Source organism: Pagrus pagrus, assembly GCF_965226575.1.
Source record: "Pagrus pagrus genome assembly, chromosome: 4".
Taxonomy (NCBI): Eukaryota; Metazoa; Chordata; class Actinopteri; order Spariformes; family Sparidae; genus Pagrus; species Pagrus pagrus.
This window is the reverse complement of record NC_140188.1, coordinates 26622772-26644432: the sequence shown is the minus strand read 5'-3', so window position 1 is coordinate 26644432 and position 21661 is coordinate 26622772. Positions and strand designations below refer to the sequence as shown.

The 21661-nt window shown below is 43.7% G+C and overlaps 1 protein-coding gene across 1 annotated transcript in view; it reads left to right on the top strand.

The window, feature by feature from the left end:
- dpf1 (double PHD fingers 1) overlaps positions 1 to 21661 on the top strand; it is a gene marked incomplete at its 5' end in the record, with an annotated part of 44606 nt that overhangs the window by 6916 nt on the left and 16029 nt on the right. Inside the window, 7 exon segments of the mRNA XM_084351879.1 lie at positions 4714 to 4743; positions 5366 to 5526; positions 6968 to 7075; positions 7614 to 7741; positions 9012 to 9101; positions 10152 to 10230; positions 10346 to 10477. Coding sequence (XP_084208005.1) covers positions 4714 to 4743; positions 5366 to 5526; positions 6968 to 7075; positions 7614 to 7741; positions 9012 to 9101; positions 10152 to 10230; positions 10346 to 10477 — 728 coding nt within the window.

The window sequence follows — 21661 nt, the reverse complement described above, 5'->3', positions numbered from 1 at the left end:
TATCTGTGGTTACAGGTGCATAATATTATCTACATTATGTGTGCATGCATGTGTTTCTTTGTTATATTTCTGTGTGTGCATGCTTATTACTGTATGTCCTACTTAAAGTTCACGTGCATGTATATGGTTGCATATTCTCTCAGTGAGTGCAGTCGGTCTATATTTATGCATGCATGCGTCCTCTGTGTTGTTTTCGTGCCCTTGCACAGTGCAGGCCTGTGTGATTGTCATTTCCGTCATGTCTGCCTGGACATTTTTGGTAGTCAGCTCCGGTTTGTTGGAGAGCTGGCACTGTGCCAGCTAATTCCTAAAGCTGCTAGTATTTCTCTCTGCGCTTGTGAGTCTGTGTGCATCCATAAGCGTAAAATATAGCCTCGCCGGAATTAACCTGAAATAGGAAAAAAATCTTGTATATTACAAAAATGGGAATGATTGGAGAATTAGTTGTCATGCTGAGTGAGGCGTGTACACCCGGCGCTTGTGTATGTGTTGGTGCAGAATCAGGTTTCGTCTTTTCTTCATCGGCTGTGTGGTTTGATGATGGGCAGTTTGGTTTCTCGGTGCTTCTCCCTGTGGTCTGTGTTTTCAACAACTGCTCGGTTGATTGGACCACAGTGGCCACAGGCCAGAGGGAGAGTTCCTCCTCTGCTTGGAGGAAAATCCTCTGTGTTAACTGAGCCTTTCCTTCTTGGCTATGATAAAGAAATACTTTTTGGGAAATACCCTTGTTGTCTTTGTGGCTGAGAGTTAGATAAGAAGAGTGATACCACTCTGATATCAGTAAATATGAAGTTATAGCCAGGAGACCTTTAGCTCTGTTCAGCTTAGTGAAAATATAAGAAGTAAGGGGAAACAGCTAGGCCTAGAAATGTACAATTCTTTGTACAGATTACAGAAATGAATATGAAATGTTAATTAGTGAGCTTACGAGCTGCTGGTAGGTATATTATTACCTGTCCAGCTGATATCTTGGGCTCGACTTCCGACATGTCCTGTCATTTAACCAGAAGCTGTGTTAACCATGGTAACAGGGCGCTCATCCTCTTTCTTACTGTGATTGATCATTCATTCATGAACATCTAGGTTAGGGACTTTATTGTGTAAATACTACTAACACTATTATTTTTGCTTAGCCTACCTAGCTAACATTTCTAACGCCTTGAAAGTGCCGCCGGTGTGTCAGTTATTATGATACTTTGTTAATTCACTCAGCCCCAGCAAATCACCCATAATCGTTTGTCTAGGGGCCTCTCCAGGAAACTTGAGGATAGACAACTGGGCTAACTGTTTCCTCTCATGTTCAGTCTTTATGCTATGCTAAACCAACAGCTAACAGTCGCCTGCTAACCGTAGCTGTGTATTTAGCGTAGAGACATCAAAGTGGTGTCAACCTTCTCGGCAAGAAGCAAATATGCTTATTTCCCGCTATGTTGAACTATTCCTTTAAGTCTGTGCTATGCTGTCAAATGTTGGTTAAAATTTTAACGCTTTATCTTCAGGCCTTCATTTTGCCAGGATACGTAGCTTGATGCACTCAGCACCGACCGAGTAAAAATAAACCCCATTTAACGGTTTTTGTTTTACTATGAGTTTTTTAAAGCACTCTATGTTCCACTGGCAGGTCCGTGAGGTAGTAGCAAGCTACTGAATTAAGAAGAGGTTGGTTTCTCTGCAATTCAGGTTTACTATTCTACTTCTGGCCAGCACAATGAGAGATAACATTTGAGGGAATGTTTGCTGATGGAGCTTTTTACTCCGTTGCCACCCCCTCGATGTGATTTTCTGAATCCAATCTAAGAGCTGAAGATTATTATTTTACAAATTGATGTTGAGAGTCTGATTTTCTCTGATAGCTGCTGCTGAATTAGGGGTTTCATAGTTTAGAGAAATTTGTCTGCAGCTCTGTTTTAAACAACAGACAGCCTTGAGGTGTTATCAGCAAGCCACTTCTTTTCTCAGGTCAGCCTGCTCTGTTACTGCAGTGTTTCTTCTCTCTTTGTGCACCTTCTCCGTCTCACTTTTTGTCCTTTTTTCTCCTCATCCCCTTCCCTTGCTGTCTTGTATTTCCGCCTCTCCCTATGTGGATGCCACTGTCTTCCTTCTCCTCTTCGCTCGTCTGCCCACCTCATTCTTCCTTCTCCTTTTTCTTCAAGTGTCATCGCCCAACTTTCTCTTTGCGTATCTCCCCCTCAACTGCCGATTCGAGTGCCTCAGCTCTTCTCCCCGTACGAGCCTCCAAACCGGCACACAGTCATGCGGCTCTCCTATCACAACATAATGAGATTGGGAGCACCCAAATTGAAAGAAGCCATTTTCTACAGCTGTCAACTTATTATCGAGGGGGGACCGACTTATTCCAGTACCTTTAAAGGCAGCTGAGGAGAGAAGGATGGAGGTGATGGAGGGATGGAAGGGAGTGGGTTTGAAGTGAGAGGGGTGCTGAGGGAGGAGATGGAGAGGGAGCTCAGGGGTGAGCTGTTTTACATTTTGAATGTTTTCTTTTTTTTCTCCACTGAGTCTATTTCTCTCTGGTATTCCAGTTCGGTCACTAGTGCGGCCTTGAAGTCTAAGTCTTTTATTCACCATGTTCCTCTTAAAATTTTAAAAAGCAGCACGTAAGGCTTTCTGCACCTCTGTTTTTCTTGAATGTATGTGAGTGTTTGAGCAGCTCTCGGATTGTGTGAGTGTTTATCCTCCCTCTTCATGACTATTTATATGCAAACAGTAGGTATACTTGTGTCCGAGGAGGATGGCTGTCTTTGTGCTTCGGCCAGCTAGCTGCAGGTACAAACTCTGATTCAAAATTCAAGCATTTAAGTGTTGCTTTTATCCGCCAGAACTCAGGTGAGTGGTATCTGACTGGCTGTGTGGATGTAACCTGCTATCCTTTGGACAGGCCTCTATCCCGTGCCATTCGTCTTTTTTAAGGAGGATCACTGGCACAGAACTACAGCAAAGTGAAACCAAGCGAGGAAAAATTTCTGGTGGTGCACACCTCGAGCGAGGCCATAAAATACTCGAATGGTCACAGCCGATAGTGGGCGCTGAGCTGTACAGAAGCATGTTCTCTTCAAGCAGCTCATTCCCAACGAAGTGTTAGCGGACACGAGCGTGCCATGCCCCACTTATTGACGCCCCAATCACATCCTTTAAATGTCACACGTCCAGCGGTGGCCCGCGAGGATGCAGAACTGGTTTAGGAGGTTTTGAAGATGCCACGCACAAGCTGTCAGACCTCACCAGCGTCTGCAGGGCCTGATGGTAGAGTTGAATTCGTCCTTATTTTCCAACCAGGACAGTTGATTCTACTCGACATTTTCACAAGAGCCCTCTCAAATCAGCTTCAGTCCATTTTAAGGGCTTTAATCTGTAAATATTCATTTTGTTTGAGTGTCTTGTCAAAAAGTCACTTCTTTTCAAAACTAATTTTTGCTTCTATTGAAAGATGATCATCAGTTCTGTTTGTACCTTCACAGTGTGTTGTAGTGTGTTGTTGCAGCAGTTTTAAATAATTACCTCCGCCAAGGAGGTTTTCAGTCCTGTGAAGTTTATTTGCTTTCTGTGTGTTAATTAGAAGATATCTTAAAAACTAATTTAGCAGATTTCAGTTAAATATGGCAGAAATTTTGGCATTTGGCCAAGAATTAAATGATTAGATATTGGTGCAGCGCTAATGGGGGATTCATGTCGACTCTTTTTCTCCTGGATTAGTTTGGATCAAGACAAATCCTTCAGTTTGCAGGTGTCCTAATCCATACTCCATATTTGTTTCAACCAAAAGGCCCTAAAACGTTGTTATTGTCATTGTTTGCCAGATTATTTTAGTTGTAGCCTGTTTAAAACTCTTGCAGGACTTTTAGGTTTAATAGCTTAATTGTCAGATGCATTTAGGCTTGTGGCCTTCATCAGGGGGCAGTCGTAGCCTATTTAAAGGGGAACCCCTCTAATAATGTGTTGGGATTTAATACGTTTAAAAAAGCTATATGATTCTCGTGTTGCGTTATGGGTAATGTAGGCAGGCAGGTTTTGACAAAGAAGAAAGAGAATGTGAAAGAAAGAATGTGTGGAATAAAAACACAATATCTGTAGTTCTGATGCATCGATTTTGATCCTTTTTAGAAACTGCCCATTGTGACAATGTGATAGGAGTGCAATGCTTTCAACATACACTACCATAATCAATAAACACATTGAACACTTTTGCAACCAAATTCTGAGTCCACATACTCTGAGCGTTCCTGCAAAACGAATCAATCTATTAATCACTAACACCTTTTAGCGGCTGCACAGAGCGAATCCAACAATTCTTTATCAGCAGCTGCACTGCACTGTTATTGTGAGGCTGCTGTTGGCCCAGCGCTGTAGCTCCGAGTGTGTGTACGTGCACGTAGCTGTAGTTTTGTGTGTCCTGTATCTACCGTCTGTATAGCAGAGTGACCTTGATGTCTGCACTCAGCAGGAGGACACTAGAGAGGAGTGATTAACAGGAGAGAGACAAAGAGACGGGAGAGGAGTGCGAAGAAATATGAAAATTAACAAAAAAGAGGAAGGGCAGCAGAGTGTGAAAGTTAAGCATGCAACAAGAACAAAAAAGAGTGACGGAAAGATGTTGGGAAAGAATGAAAAGTGGAGAGGGGGAAAGTAGGGTGGAGTGGAGTGACTCACCACACATCACTTGTTTTTTTTCTCTTCTTCTTCTTCTTCCCCCTACAGGCAATCTGGAGGTGCAGTCATCAAGAACAGGTAAGAGGGAGGATGGGAGATGGGTGAGAGGAGGAGGGGGGGTGAAAGGAGGGAGGAACAAAGAGAAGAATATTGCACTGAATGGTAATCAAACCCACACTTGTACAGGTGAGAAGATAGAGTGCATAGATTGTCGTCACAGTGAAAATGTGTTACTGTACTGCGCACGCGTGTGTGTGTGTGTGTGAGCAGTGCGTAGTTGCCAGCTCATCTGCTGTGACCCAGGTTAATAGGACTGTGCATCTCCACGGCTCGCCTACACACACACACACACACACAGACACGCACGCACACACACTCAAACACACACACCGTAACCGGCCATGACTGTCCACTCACTGCCCCTTTTGACCTACACACATGCACATACCTTCAGAGATGTGCGCAGCTTGAAGCTTGCAGACACACACACACACATTTGCCCTACACCTGTCCATGAAAGTCCACTTTAACACGCAGAAACACACGTAAACACACGCACACACATGCTGAGCTGCTGGCATCCTGTTGCCCTGCTAATGTTGGATTCCCCTCCTTGTCCTCCACCTTTGACCCCCACACACCCTCACTCTGTCTCCTCTCCCTCCTCCTCCTCCTCCTCCTCCCCTCTCTCCTCTCCCAGTCTTGGTGAGGAGTTCTATAAGGAGGCCATCGAACACTGTCGCAGCTACAATGCCCGCCTGTGCGCCGAGCGCTCCATGCGTCTCCCCTTCCTGGACTCCCAGACCGGCGTGGCCCAGAGCAACTGCTACATCTGGATGGAGAAGAATCACCGTGGACCAGGTGTGTGTCTCTGTGTGTGTGTGTGTGTGTGTGTGTGTGTTTGATTGATACCTGTGCAGAGTAGAGTGGAGAGTGGCTGGCTGAAGCTTGAGGAGCACTCCAGAGCACTCCTCTTTGTTGGTGTGTGTGTTGTGTTTACCAGCTGTTATGCTACACAAATGATTCTCTCCAGTTATTTGTCCCGCGGCTTCCTTCCTTCCTCAGCTCTGCTTGTTTCTGTCTCTCTTTCCTTCCTCTCTCCTCTCCCTCATTTCCAGGCCTCCTACCTTTCACACCTCAACTTTTTCCCCCCCTACTTTCCCCAAAGGGTGTTTCCTCATCGCTTTCTCTTTCTCTGTAACATCAGTGTATTTTGGCAGCGAATCAGACACCCCTGTAGGCAATGATACGCCGCTGGCACAAACTATTCCAGAGAGAGTGCACTTGTGTGTGTGTGTGTGTTAACGATTTGAGTTTGTAGGCTTTGCCTCGTGTCTGCCAGTGCAGTTCTTTTGTTTGTTATTTTGCAAGTTTTAAGTTTTAACTTGAATTTCATGGAATAACGTTGAATTAAATCAAAAGCTGAATTGATTTCGCACCAGTTTAAGATTCAAGGTTTATTCCTGTTTGGTTAACTTCAGTGGGTTTTTTTAATTGCTAATTATTCATCAGTGACAACAATGCCATAAATCTTTCCAAAACCAACAGAAAGTAGTTTATATTTAAAAACTGTATAAATTATGACACATTTTTACCTTTAGACCACAGCTACTTATATTTTTAGCCATGCTACATTTTTGCACAGATGGTCATGGTCCCCAGAGGATGAATTATATATTTTACTATCGTGCCATCTACAGTATAGGTCGGCATTTGTGGCTCAAAATGTCCCGACAACTGTTGAATGAATTGCCATTAAATTCAGTTCTGATAATCACACCCCCCTCAGGGTAATATGGAATAACTTTAATGCTCTGCTGTACTTTGTATTCAGTGCTAATTAGCAAATTAGCATTCTAACACGTTGAACTAAGATGTGTTAGCATATAGGTAGAAGCACTGCTGTGCCTAATACAGTGGAGCTGTGGACTCTTATCAAATGTACTTTAATAGTGCAAAACACCAAAATTAGTCACACAAATTAAGAAAATGCAGACAAACTTAATGCTAATATTCTAGCATGTAAGACTCATTTATCAAACCATCCATTTTTGTTCAAGATTCAAGATCCAAGATATAAGATTAAGAAGTTTAATGGTCATCATTCAACATGAGATTGTATAATGAAGTGTCTGTTATGGTCCCTAAGCTACACACAAAACAACAAAAACTCTATAAACTTATTAATAAATGATTATCAAGTCAAAAAAATAAACAATTCCTGGTGGTGTATGGAAGATGTCTTCATCTAGCCATGCACTAGTGAATGTATGAATCATGGTAGTGTTCATCTGTGTTTCAGGTCACGCTCCAGGTCAGTTGTACACATATCCTGCTCGTTGCTGGCGCAAGAAGAGACGGCTAAACATCCTGGAGGACCCGCGGCTCGTACCGATCGAGTTCAAGATTGGTAATTAAGGAGCAATTTTAAAAACTGACAGAAAAATGACAGAATGGCAAAATCGGTGCATCAACGGGGTGCAAATTGCTAATTGTAAATTGATGCTGACCATTAACTTTGAGCCCCTTAACGCACCATTTTAATTCCCCTTATGTAGCCCTAAGGTTGGAAAAATCTAGAAAGTGCCATTAAGTGTTAAATAACTTTAACACTTAATGGCCCATGGCTGTTCATGGCTCTGTGTCATCACTGAGCTTTGTGTTTGTATCATAATTAAAAAGAGAGATACTCCCCAGCAGGTGGGTTACATGACGAGAAATTGTCTGTAAATAAAATGTGGACACCACAAGCAACACACAATCATGTGATATTTTGGACAACTTTCAGATGATCACTTCAGCGCGTGTACACCGCAGAAGATGAAGTGTTTGTGCCATCACGAACCAGCCAAATTTTGTTTCCTCGGGGCACTGTCAGCTCAACTGAGCATGTCAGCATGACTGTGAGATCTCTGCTGTTTTCTGATTGTAATTGTCTCATTCTCCAGACTACGAAGCTTCTCTAAAGAAGGAGGGGGGCATCCCAGACGGTCCTGTGCTGGAGTCGCTGCTCGCGGGGGAAACCCTGGACAAGAAGGTAGAAACCAAGGAAGAAGAGCCAATGAGCGAGTGTCAGGTGAGACTCTCTTTCTTCCCTCCCTCATTTTTTTTCTCTCTCTCTCTCTCTTCGGTACTTCGCCGTTCTCTGCCTTGTTCTTGTTGTTTTCGTCCTATGTCAGGCTGTCTATCTCTTTTTATCTATCTGTATTACCCTCTGTGTTTGTGTTTCTTTGTCTGTCTCTGCCTTTGTCTCTCTCGGAGTGTGTGTTTTGGCAGTGACACGGGCTCCCGCGGCTCTGACAACTCCCTCCTGGCACCGAGTGTGTGCGTGCTTGTGATTGTGTGTGATTGCACTGCAGCCAGTCGTGTCGTTTAACAGGGATTCCACTCACGTGTTTTACAGATCAACCTTGCTAATAACTATCTGAAGGACATTTGAGGGAAGCCGGTCCTCTGTACAGCAAGTTTCACTCAGTAACTTCTGAGCAAACACTTAATGCCCATCTGGCTGAAGTATTTCACCAGCTAGGGGCAGCAGCTCTTGAATTCAGATGGACAGCTAATCAATCTGCAGTTGAGTGGATGGCCCTCACAGTGGCCCCCCGAGGGCTTGAGTAAGTTTAGGGCCTCTAATCCAGGGCTTCCCCTGACACCAGCCCAGCTCGAGGCTCACCCAGGCAGGCGTCACTTCAACACTCTGCCCCATCATGGCTCCATGTGCACACTTTACTCTTCCCTTACTGGTATCACTTTCTGCTATTGACAAAAAATGCTAAAGGCCTCTTGTCTTATAGGGGCAGTCCACTGATTTTACACACAACGTTCAGTTTTCAGTATCTGATCTATTACTCCTGCCCGATCACTACTGTGCACGTGCAACAAAGATGAGAAGTAAGCAAGATGGGTCACCCATTAGCTACTTCCATTATCAGCTCCAGAAAAAAGTTGCATCATGGGAAGTGTAGGATCAGTGTGTTTGGAGCTTGATCCATATCAGGGACTAAAAGTCAGGATATCTTGGCCTCTGTTTGATTCTTTTTATTTAATGCACCTCTTGTGAGTCCCTTTACTTATAGCAGCGCAGTACTAAATTGTGATATGTGGCTCTTTAATTAAGGAGGTTGTAAATCGAATTGCTTGTTCCAATGAAATGGTAACACATTTGGCTATATTTAGAGTTAATGGTTCTGCTCTTAAGGTTGCTTCCTGCACTGGGATTAAGCAAACAGTTGACCACGCATTGGTCCATGCAGAACAGGATGAAAGCAAGGAAAGTAAAAAAGGAAAACCAACCAATTTGTCTAACAGTCCATCTGTCTCTCTCGCGCTCTGTATCTCATCCATAGAAGCTGCTGGTCGGGGATTTCCCTCATGAGCTGGAGGTGGATGAGATGGAGGAAGACGTCCCGAAGCGCAAGAACCGTACCAAAGCACGGGTAAGACATCAGTGACATTTCATAATTCATCTCTTTTGTTTTTTTCCCTTGGTTAGTTTATACTGAACTAACAAGCCATGAAAGGAGCTGTTAGGCTGTCAGTGTGAAAGAGTGAAGCGAGGGAAGCCAAAGTCTGCAAACTGCAGTCAAACTGAACGTGTTGACGGACTGTTGGAACGTGAACATGTTGAGGGGTGTTGCGGCTGGTGTGATCCCATCGCAAGATGGTATCTAATACATTATAAAATGAGAGAAGCCATAAGTTATTCTGATATACAAGACTTAGAGGGAATATGCTACATGTGTGCAGCCCATATCAGTGCAGTGTAAGAGTCCTGTGATTCTGAAGTCAAATGAATTTCGCATGTAGAGAAATATCTTTTTTTTCCTAATGCATGGTCTGAGGATATGATAGGTGACGACGTTCTGTGTTCCAAAAAGTGAGGTAGATTTCTACAGCAGGAATTATTTTGTGTTTTCCTGAGTCTATAGTGAAATGCCATCTGACAAACCAACAACTATCTTGGGGAATAAATGCAAATGGATTCAGAGATTTCAATCATACCTTTTTTTTTCCCCCTTTTTTTTTTACAACTTTGATTAGATCAGACAGGTTTTTTTCCTCCCCTCTTTTTGGGCATCCTATGGGAAGATAATCAAGTGTTAACAATGTATTCCGAAAGTCGGCACACACACATACACATGCTCACACACAGACACCAGGGTTGCTAATTGGAGCTGTTGCTCCCCTGCTAGGTGTCATCAGCCCCCTCCTGCTGGAAGTGGAGCTTTACACTGAGAGCAGATGATTAGAATGCAAACGTGTGTGCTTCTGTGTGTGTGTGTGTGTGTGTGTGTGTGTGTAGTGAGTGAGGATTATGCTGTTACGCTCTTTTTATTGTGTGGGGAAGTTTAAACTTTTTGTGTCTGGCTTACAATATGTACATGATTTCACAAGTGTGTGTGTGTGTGTGTGTGTGTGTGTGTGTGTGTGTGTGTGTGTGCGTGTACCTATGTGCGTGTGTGTGTGTGCGTCTGTTGTCTCGGCAGGCCTACGGTGTCGGGGGCATGAGGAAGAGACAAGAGCCGCCTGCCATTGAAGACAGAGACAAGCCTTACGTCTGTGACAGTGAGCAATGCAACTTTATGTCTTTATTCCTGTTTCCCCTTAGTCTTTGAGTCTCAACTTACACACCAATTTTCTACACTGTGTGTGTGTATGTGTGTATGTGTGTGTGTTACAGTCTGTGGAAAGCGCTATAAGAACCGCCCAGGGCTGAGTTACCACTACACTCACACACACCTGGCAGATGAGGAGGGGGAAGAAGACTCTGAGCGACACACACTACCCTTCCAGCGCAAGAACAACCACAAGCGTGAGTCTGCTGTCTGAATGTTAATCGTACCTGTACCGGTCCAGCTGTCCATCACCATCTATTATTTACTTCATCCTGGGTCCTCAGCTACAGAACAGTAGTCAAAACTATAGTTTAAGTTTTGCAGTTTCAGGGTCATTTCAACAATCCTTAACAATCAGAATATTATCAGGAACTATTGATTGTCCTGGACTTCCTCCTGCAGCATTATAGACAGTTACAGTGCTGACTGAGCCAAATCCAAAGTCTGCTCTTGTGTGGGTGAAGGATAAGATTTCTCCAAATGGAGAACTGGGGTTAGCTGATTTCTCCAGCTCTCACTGATTCCCCTTTCAGACTGACGCAGTGACGCAGTTAGAACTGCGACTGTGGTTGATCAAAGTAGGCCATCAAGAATCATCCGAATCGGCTTCTTGATCCAACACTTGACCAGGGTTAAACCAGGGTCGGATATTGGCTTTGGTGATCCAAAAAGTCTAAAAAAAGAGTGAGAGAAAGTGGAGAAAATGTTTTCAGGGAATGGCAACATGAATAACTTTAACAAGTTTAATGTTGTTAAAGTTTGCAACATTACATCACACAAATGGGACCCTCCCACACTGCCACACAACCCTGCGACTAATTGATGCAATGCCTGAATTGGTCTAAATGAGGCCTAAAAGTGGCTACACTTTTTCTTGTTGTTACCCAGTCATAGCAGAATATATGACTCCAAGTCTATTGAAGGTTACATATGACACCACAATATTTACATGGTTGCCCCAAGGCTAACTTAGCCCAAGGGTAATTTTACCTTTTTTCTACAACTTAGCATTTAACCTTCCACTGTGTGGGCTGCTATAGCCCAGGGCTAAAGTCACTGTCAGACCTCATGTTTTAAAGGTCAGGCAGACCTGTAGCTGCCAATAAGCACAGGTTATCGTATGCAAAAGAAATAGAAATATTTGAATAAAATGAAAAAGAAAAAAATAGACCCATAAATAAATCTATCCGCCATCACCTCTCTGAGTTAATGTAGCACTTCAGACAGTTTCAACAGCTGCGGCACAGATACATCAGCTCTTTAATCAACACTCATCAGCTCTAAATAGCTGTCAGTGAACAAACACCAGTCATACACTCCAGGAAATTTTCCAGCGTACTCTACATTTAGTTTTCTACTTCTGCTGTATGTACCTTTCAATTTACAGCACACAGTACGGCTGCAGCCATCAACAGCTTAATGAGTATCCATTAATGTGCTGGTCCAGCATATCATGAGCTAGTAATGAAGACCCATGGTATTGCTTGCTAATGCCTCCAGCATTTCTTGCCAGACAGTCTAGGTATGTATGTAGATGAGGTGAAGCAGGAGCATAGATGTTTCTGTACAAATGGTTCTGTGAAAGGTGAGGCTGGTTGGTTGGTCAGTCCACCATTTTGGTCCAGAGTGAAACATGTCAACAAATATTGGACGGATTAGCATGAAATTTTTTACAAGCATTCATGTTTCACTCAGGTTCAATTGCAGTCACTTTGGTGATCCCTTGAGTTTTCCTCTAGCACCATCATCAAATCAAAACTGCAGTTTGTCCAGTGCTTTAGTTTATCACCAAATACCTATTAAACTAATGTGATTTCCATCTGCTTCAGCTCTACTTTATGTTAAGTGCTAATTACCAAAGTTTTAGTGCGTCCTACATGAAGCAAGGCAGAAATAAAAGTGTGGAGGTTGAGGTGTAGCATGTTGGATTTTCATGTGGGAGACAGACGTGCAGTTTGCATTTGCCCTTTTTTTATTATCTGTAACCACATCTTCCCCCTAACCTTTTCCCTGTTTTAACCCTAAGCACACTTTGACCATAGTTTATTTGAGAGTTTGAAAAACATTTGCATTGGACGTATTGTCATTAAAGCTGCTGTGAGCGTTTTCAGCACTTTAGCTGACTTCCTGTACGTTTTGTAGTTACCAATCCCCTCCCTCCTCTCTATGTCACCAAAAAGACGGAGAGCAGTAATTGCCAGAAATAGCAGTAAACAGGAGGATCCTGCAGACAAGACCGCCTCTTTATGGAGTTCTCTGTCCTGATTGGATAAAGTGGGCAGGGATACCAGATTTATTTTTCTCATTTACTGCATGTACAACAGGAGGAGGAGAGACTTGGTTTACTGACCAAACACTCTATAATAGTGATTACTGTTGTATTATAGAGCTATTTAAAGAGGTCATATTATGCTAATTTTCAGGTTCATACTTTTATTTGGGGGTCCTAGTAGAATAGGTTTCACACTGTGTCTTGAACGCTCTATTTTAGCTACAGAGTGAGGCATCTCACCTCTGTTCAGTCTTTGGTGAGAGTTGCAGATGCGCATTACTTAATGGGCAGGATGTAGCCAATCAGAAGCATAGTAGGGCGGGTGATGCCGAGCAAGGTAGTGTGATCTAAAATAACACTGCTGCAGCAGTAGCAACTGTATGTCTGCTGACTGGCTGAAGCGTATATATTTTATAATAAATATATATTTATATAACGCCTGTTATACAGTGACACACGTACGTTACTGAAGTAAAGGCTAGACTCCAAATCAGATGTTTTCAGGCAGTGCAGGAGCAGTGTTTTCTGTGGGAGAGAGTAACTCCCTTTGGCGTGGACTTTGGGCTGTTTCACTTTGCAGACCTTTTAAATGCACAAAAACGCTGCATAACCCAATAAAATTTACATTTGTTTTAATAACAATATTTCACTTACAGCAGCTTTAAATGTAATACAGGATTTTGCAGAATCATCCAATATCAACAATTTATAGCGAAGAGGTTTGAAAGCCCCACAAGGTGCATGAAGAGTGCCATCGCCTTATGAAGGAAGAGTACAATCTGCAAAGTTACCATTTTATAGACGATGAGCATTTAAGTTTTTGTCCTCTGTTCATGATGCTTCCATTCACTCCATTCGGGTGCTCCATATTCTTGGCACTACATGGAACAAGTTAATAGAATGTGGCCACTTTAAATGTTATTACTTACAACTGTGTTTGACAAGTTATGATGCCCATCATGAAGTATGTCTCATGTACATCTGGCTCAGGGACATTTACTCGCGCTGAATATCAGTGTGGGTTTTACCTCACACCACATCATTCCCCGTGGGACTTCTGGCTTATATTTAATAAGACAACCTGCAGAAAGAACAGTACGTATGAGAGTTATTGCATTTTGGCAGACTTCCTGAAGCTGTAAAGGGGCCTGGTGCACAACCTAGAGGGATCCAGGTTTGTACGGGCATTTAAACAGCAGAGTGCGATTGTCCAAAGATCACTTGTGCTGTAAAAAGAATTGAATTGTAGCATAGAGTATGTATAACAGCACTGTGGGTTGTATGCAGCGCAACACTGCAACTGTTCTGCTAAATGTATCCAGGGGAACCATATGAGAGCAACAAATGCTAGTGAACACCAAGTGAATGAAATATTCAGTTTTCTATGTACAGGTCTTGAATCCAACATCAAACATCCCCACCTCTTAGCTGTAGCATCCTCACTAACAAAACTACTCGCCGTCTTTGTTTCTTTGTGGTCATTTCTTTTCTTCCCCGGTGCTACTTTTTTTATCAGTGTGTGGTTCAGTGTTGCCTTCTGTCTTTGTGTTTTGTTTGTTTCTGAACACTTCTTTTAAGGACAATAGTATGCATTTATCCTGCGGGGGATTGTGTTTTGGTCACTAATCGTCAGCAAAATGGGTACAGTTGTTCACACTCAAAAACAACAAAAGAAATAGCTGTGGACATGTGAAAAAAGAAGCACAGACGATTTATCCACTGTCTTTGTTCCTCTCGGTCTTAAAACAAGCAATTTGCTCAGAATAGAACGCAGACAAACACACAAAAACACACATATCCACATTATCTGTGTATGCTGCACTGCAACAATGTCCACACTGAAACTATGCTGCCTCTCAGTTAATTGGCAGTGTGTGTTTTTAAATTGGCCTGTCTGACAGAACAGACTGGACCAGTATGTGTGTGTGTGTGCATGTTTGTGTGTGTGTGTGTGTGTGTGTGTGTGTGTGTGTGTGTGTGGCCATGTTGCAGTCTTAGGTCTCTCCAGTGGAGGAGAGCAAGAGAGACAGCATTTGAATCGTTTAATATCCCCCATCCCTCCCTCCCAAACAGTCAGTAATCACACACACACACACACACACACACACACACACACACACACACACAGTGCACAGCCTCAGAAAATGCAATCTTCTCTGCTGAAATGAAAAAGGAAGCTTAGCCTTTTGGGTTGGTGTGTGTGTGCGTGTGTGTGTGTGTGTGTGTGTGTGTGTGTGTGTGTGTGTGTGTGTGTGTGTGTGTGTGTCCACATGCACAAGTGCACATGCATTTGCAAGGCTCTCTGAGTGTGTTCATATGTGTGAGTGTGCATGCGTTAGTGTGTGTGTGTGCGCCATTATAGCTTTGCCCAATTTGCTGAGCATCATGAAGGAGACCCTCCACCCTCCACCCCTTCGGTATATTGCCACATATGTAATAATATTAATATGGCTCCGGCGAATGAGAGCAACCCTGCATGCATAATTCACACTATACAAAAAGCTGTCTAGACGCTATGGCATATATGCTACACGTACTACACAAGTGTGAGCTGAAACTTATCACCCAAACTATGAAACTGTCTTTTCCGAACCTTATCCAGCTCCATCCTCTCTCCCTGTTTTTCCATCAGTGTGATAAATGAGAGATTATTCCACCGGGAGATGAGCTTTTCCTTCCCTCTCTTTCTCTCCGTCCATCTCTCACCACTTTCCTCTTCTCCTTTTGCTCTGCATCCTCACTTAACCCTCCTCTCCCATCCCTCTCTGCCTCTCATTCCCCATTCTCTTCTCTCTTGTTATGCTTCATCCATCATCCAGCTTTGGGTTTCCTTTTAATTTATTTCTTTGTTTTGTGTCTACGCTCCCCCAGATCATCACCACCAGAATCAACCACCACTACTACACCTCCTCGTATATCTGGATCCCAGCTGATATACTATTTACTCAAAATGAGCAGTGCCATTAAAATTCATGACTGCGCCACACACTATGTGCTTTCCTTTTTTTTTTTTTTACTCTTCTTCTACTTCTTTCCTCCAAACAGAAGGTTGGAGGTAGTGAAGGAAGGAGGGAAGGAAGGCGGGAGGAAGGGAGAGTTGCATATGGGGTGGGGAGGGGGCTCTATTGGCATTGATGTGATGGTGGTAGTGGTGGGGGACGAAGAAGAAGAAGAAGTGGAGGAGGAGGAGGCTAAGGAGAAGTAGATGAATAAGGGGGGATGTTTACTTTAGAGGTCGGCCCTGCAGTGTCCACCTGAAAATTGGTTTTGTGGGCATGGAGAGTGAGAGGGAGAGAAGGAGGTAAATGAGAAGGAGAGAGCGAAATAGTGAAATAGCAGGAATAAGATAAATAGATTGCTAGAAGGACACAAACTGAGAGGAACGGCAACTGTGAATGAATGAGAGAAATAAGAGAAAGACAGAGGGAGAGGCAGAGGGGAAGGGAGATGGAGAGGGAGGAGGAGGGGGGGAGGATAGTTGTCATTAAATCCCCCCTCTCAAATCAGAGCCGAGATTCAGAGGCCACTTTATCTGGACGGACAGACGGTCCAACGGTGTGGAGCAGCAGGGACGCTCCGAGTGTGTGTGTGCCTGCATGCGTGTGTTTAAAAATGCGGGCAACACACACGCAAGCATGTGCATTTCTCCCGGTGTGTGTCTGTTTGTGCTTCTGTGTGCCACCGAGCCATGTGAATGTGCTCTATGGGCAATCATGCCCAACTTTGAGTGTGTATGTGTGTGACATGTAATTGAGCCCTTTGAAGGTCAGCTTCCCTCTGTTCCCACTCACCATTGTTGGTTGTTGTTTTTTTTTTTTTTTTCCCTCGCCAGTTTTTTTTGCCTTGTGTCTCAAAATGGCCTCCCTGTCCTCCTCCCGCTGTCTGCAGACAGAGGAGTGAAGGACGAATTTTGATCAACCAACATCAATATAAAACAACACCGAGAAACCTAAAATGGCCACTCCCCACCCTGTGTCTATTGTTGCTCCATATGTGCGCAACAGACTCTGGTTTTTCTCTCTGTCTTCACCTATCTGTCTTTCTCTTCCGAAAACGGCAAAGATGTTTTGAAGTGTGCAAAGATTTCAGCTCTTGTGTTTGTTGCTTTAGCTGTCACACTGCCATTTATAGCATTATCACTGGGCAGATACAGATGTGTTTCTCTGCTGGGGTTTGTCTTTGTCAGTCAGGTCACTGGCTCTTGTAGGATGTCCATCCAACAAACCCCTCCACCAAACCAAACCAAATTCTGAATCGATCATAATTTGGTTTACGTGAAACTTTTTTTAAAAATGCTCTTGAAGTTTAATGATTAACCCTAACCCTTGCCCAGACTCCCATGTTAAATGAGTCATCTTTAAACTGCCATCCAATGGGCTCCAGCAGTGTGTGCAGGGGTATTATAGTATGCTAATGAGCCCATGTGTGCCTGAACTGCCTAAATTCCTATGTGTGTGCATGTGCGCAGCAGCATCTGGAAAAGTGGCTTCATGTTTCACAATTTCTGGCTTATTCTGTTTGACAAAACATTCCCTATTATCAAGCCATGTCTTCCAGTACAAAGACAAAGTGATTTTATGTTCATGTATGTCATTTTTCTCCATGCTAAGGCGGCACATGTGGAAACAGAGAGCCATGCACTGCTCTCTGGATGTCTTCTGAACTTTTCACGTACACCGGCGTTCCTCCTCAGCTTCCAATTGGTTGATTGCCGCCGCTGCTGCACCGCGCAGGAAAGGAAGGGAGAATCGGCTGTTGCCTAGCAATCCGGTTGCCATAGATACCACCATGGCTCCCTCCTAAAGAGTACACTGTTATGTACATTGAAAAGAGAGAGAGAAAGACAGAGAGACAGACAGATAGGAAAGGGAGGGAGGAGAGGTATGGAGAGACTGGAAAGGGAGGGAGGAAGAGAGGAGACAGAGAGAGAGAGAGAGAAGAATGGAAGAAGTTAAAGCGTAGAAGTGGAGAGCAGGAGCGGAGGGGGCACAGAGGAGTTCATTAAGACTAACATAAAGAACGAGAGGAGGGAGAGTAAAGACAAAGACAGAAGCAGAGCGAGAAGCAGAGAGTTATACAAAAAAAAAAAAATCTCTTCATGATTCATCATATAGATTCCCCCAGACAGTTGGAGTGGTGAAGGCAGGGTAATATTGGAGTCTGCTTCATTTGGTATTCTGTCTTAACATGCTGCGCTGTGGCTTGCTGGCTGGTTGTTTTGTGGTTCCTCAGTTGTCTTGGCTATGTTTGGATAAGCCTCCACACCACCACAACCCTCCTCCCCGCCACCACCACCACCACCACCACCATCCCAAATCCACCCTCACCCACGATGCATCTCTATGTGTCTGCTTGTTGTCTGTGGCTGAATGTAACTGGAAAACACAGCGAGGAGAGGAGGAAATAAGAATCAGCAATGCAACAGATTCATATATGCCGTATTCATGAATTATTTCTACCATAATATCAATGCCCATATGTGAATAGACATAATGCAATAGTGATTTAATGCATTTAAACTTTTCCACATTCTGGTCTAAACTCGGTCAGATTACACTGCCGTTCTAGTGATAAATCGTCTCTTCCTCTTTTACAATTCTGGTTTGCTTCGACTAAAATGCTAATTGGTAGTTTGCACGATAGCGAACACCACTGAACACACAAAGAAAGCTGCACCACATACAGAAACTCAAACTCCCCACAAAAGATAGGAGGCAGATTTCAAGTCTTTTCTTCTAAAATTCTCTGTTTTATGTCGTCGCTCTGGTCCGACTGGTCATTTTTGACATTTCCACATGATGGTACGCGGCCGACACACATGAGAGTGGACCATGTGAGGTTGGGTGCAATTCAAACAGGATTTCACAGTCACATTCCCAGCCGTCTCTCTCTCTGGAACAAAATAGGATTAATAATTTGCATTTTAACTCTTCATTGACAGGGACACAAGCCCGTAGCTGGCTAAGTGGCTCTTTTTAAGTACGTGCAAATGTGAGTACATGTGCACAAAGTATAAGTACAGAGGCTGTGTATGTGTGTGTGTGTGTGTGTGTGTGTGTGTGTGTCTATGTGGGATTTCTTCACATGCATGATTTATGGGGCAGTTACAGTGTGTCTTTGTGCGCATGTGTGATTTATTGGCATGTGTGTCTATTTGCCAAATGTGCACATATCTGCAGACTGCAGAGCCTGATGGACTGTGTGTGTGTGTGTGTGTGTGTGTGTGTGTGTGTGTGTGTGGGTCTCTGTTTCTGCGGGTCAGTGTGATTACAAAGCATCCATAGATCAAGTTTTATTATGCACCAAAACTGCCTCTGTCCTCTTAACTTTGCAATGTCATCCCTGCACACAAGCTCACATTGCACACACACACACACACACACACACACACACACACACACACACACACACACACACACACAAATGCATGCATCCAGACCCACAATGCACTGGGAGTTACGCAACCTGCTGACTGGACATGAGTGAAACTAGCACTTGTGTGTGTGTGTGTAAGGGTGTGGGGTGGGGTAGGTTGGGGGGGTGCAGGGATGGGAAAGGAGCAGAAATGGGGGAAAAACAGGGGAAGAACAGAGCATGGCACTGGTGCAGGCATTAGTGTGACAACAGATGGATTGCAGGAAAGAGTTCCAATTTCCTCTTTGAGAGTAAAGCAGAGGGAAGAGGGAAAAAAAATAGATCGAGGGACCAAATAAGGAAAGGGAAGCGAAAAAATGAAGCACAATGAAGCGCGGAGAAGAGATCGAATCAGCGGCAGAGAGAGCAGCAGCAATAATGAGAACGCATGAAAGTGCAAAGAGGAAGAGGATGGGAGAAAGAGTGAGAGGAGGAAGGTGGAGAGAGGGAGAGAGACAGAGACAGAAAGGAAGCCAGTGACTTTTCATCTGTGACTGTCGCTTTCCATCTGACTGCATCTCTGCTTCCTTGTCTGCATAAAAAACCTGAAGATGTCTCTTTGAGCGTCTGTGTGTGTGTGAATGTACATGTATGTGCTTTTTATACATCTGTTTGTTTATCCTCTGGATTCTTGTTAAAATATGTTAATTTTTTTGTGACTGTAATCATGTGTGCGCATGTTGCGTTTGTTTGCGCGCGTGTGTGTATGTGGCTGGACGAGGGTTACAGGGACACATTCATCACATTAAAAAGAGCAAGTGGGGGATGGGACTGAAACTGGACAGCAAAAGTTATTATGCAAAGGCTCGGTTGTAAATCTTTGAGTGTGTGTGTGCGTGTGTGCGTGTGTACGAGCACTCTACTGTATGTGTGGTTGTGGGTGTTTTCATCTGTGTGTCTGTGTGTGTGTGCTCTCATTGTGTTTGTGTGTGCGTGCGCTTACTCCTGAGAGGCTCTCCTCATTAAGCAGCGAGGCGACAGGAGTGCAGAGTGTGTGTTTTCACACACCGCTGCTCCGATACAACGGGAGCCACTTTTTTTCGCCTCCCTTCCTTTTCTCCCGCCTTTGTGCTTCCTCATCCCTCTCCTCCTTCTGCTCTTCTCTCTCTCTTTTTTACCACATTCGTTCCTGAAATCTTTCCCTGCCTCCTCCTTATTCTCTTCTTCCTCCACCTTTGTACCTCCACCCCCCCACCCCCTGTCTAAACCTGCTTTATTGAAGTGTTTTGCCATGTTTCAACTTCATATTGTTGCTCAGCTCAGCTCAGCTTGACTTGACTCACTCATTTTTAGTTTTCTGTTGTCAAAAGTTTTGGATAGTACCTGGTACTTTTTTGGGTATCACCTCGGTCGAAGTTAGACAACCTTAGAGTTGTCTCGTCTACGCTCTGATGTACGATCTCTCAGGATGGTTGCTGAACTCTGTACCTTTAAGGGTACTGAATGAATTGCATTGGTAATACCAAGAACCAATTCACAATAAATCGAATGGTGCCAAAATTTCGGTACCTCACAGCGCATCTTTAGAGTAAAGAAAGGAAGAGAAAGAGCGAGACGCCATCGTTGAAACAAGTCATAGTGAGTCAGGGCAACACAATACAATACAAAAACGACAACATTTGTAATGGAAAATACGTGTGCAGCGGCCACAGCTGAGGTTAGCATGCCTGCAGCAACGACTGCCCTCGTTAATGAAGAGTTAAATCCCTTCAGGAACGGCCAAACCTTAAGTGATACATGACATCTCCATCTGTTGACGGGCTTTTTTCACTGTCTCCATTGACATTATCTAAGTATTTTCACTAGCATTAGACAAAACTCAGCTACCCACTGCGTCTGTAATTCTTTACCAACCTGCTGTTTAGTACGCTAGAAATTACGTACTTACTATGTCCGAAACCCTAGTATGAAACAAATTGTGCTTGAATTGCATAGTATCACTGGTGCCAGCCTTTATTAATCAAGTTTTGGAGCCACAGCAACTTCAGCTTCTTTGTATATACAATATCAGTATCTGTAAATTTGAAGGAGCGTATTATATCAATCAGTTCAAGCAAATGTCATGCAAATGTTTAATTTGCTATCAAATCAAGGAGCAAGGAGAAAAAAGTGTGGGGAAAAACTGAGAAAATGTAAAAAAAGTCTGATGGAAGACAAAGTGGGAAGAGTCAACAGGTAGGCCGATTTGTTCGCGTGTGTGTGTGGAGGCAGAGGTAATTCCCTTCAGATGGAAGCACTAAGTTGATGAGGCTTCCACTGCGGCCGGCCAGAGGATGAGATTATCGACCAGCCAGGGTCGGGCTGTGGTATTGATTCCAAGCCAAAGTCTGGGAGGGGAGACTGAGGGAGAGAGAAGGAGGAGGTACAGGAGGAGGTATAGAAGGGGCTGTAGTGAAGACAGAAAATAAAAGGACATTGCTTGGATGGGATTCAGACATCAGGTCACGACTTCTTCATTTCTTCGCACTCTGTCAAAATATAGCACTTTGTTTTGCTCTTTTTTTCTGTGCAGACTGTAAGAAATGTTCTTCTTACCAGGTCGCCATTAGTCAAATCATGTTACAATAAACCCAGTCTTCAAATTAAATTATTCTGTCAAAGGGTAGGGATAATTTCACTCCCTTCCAGATGCAGTGTTTTTCATCTTTTAAAAACCCCACCACAACTTTGCGCTCAATGTAATTCTTCAGATCAA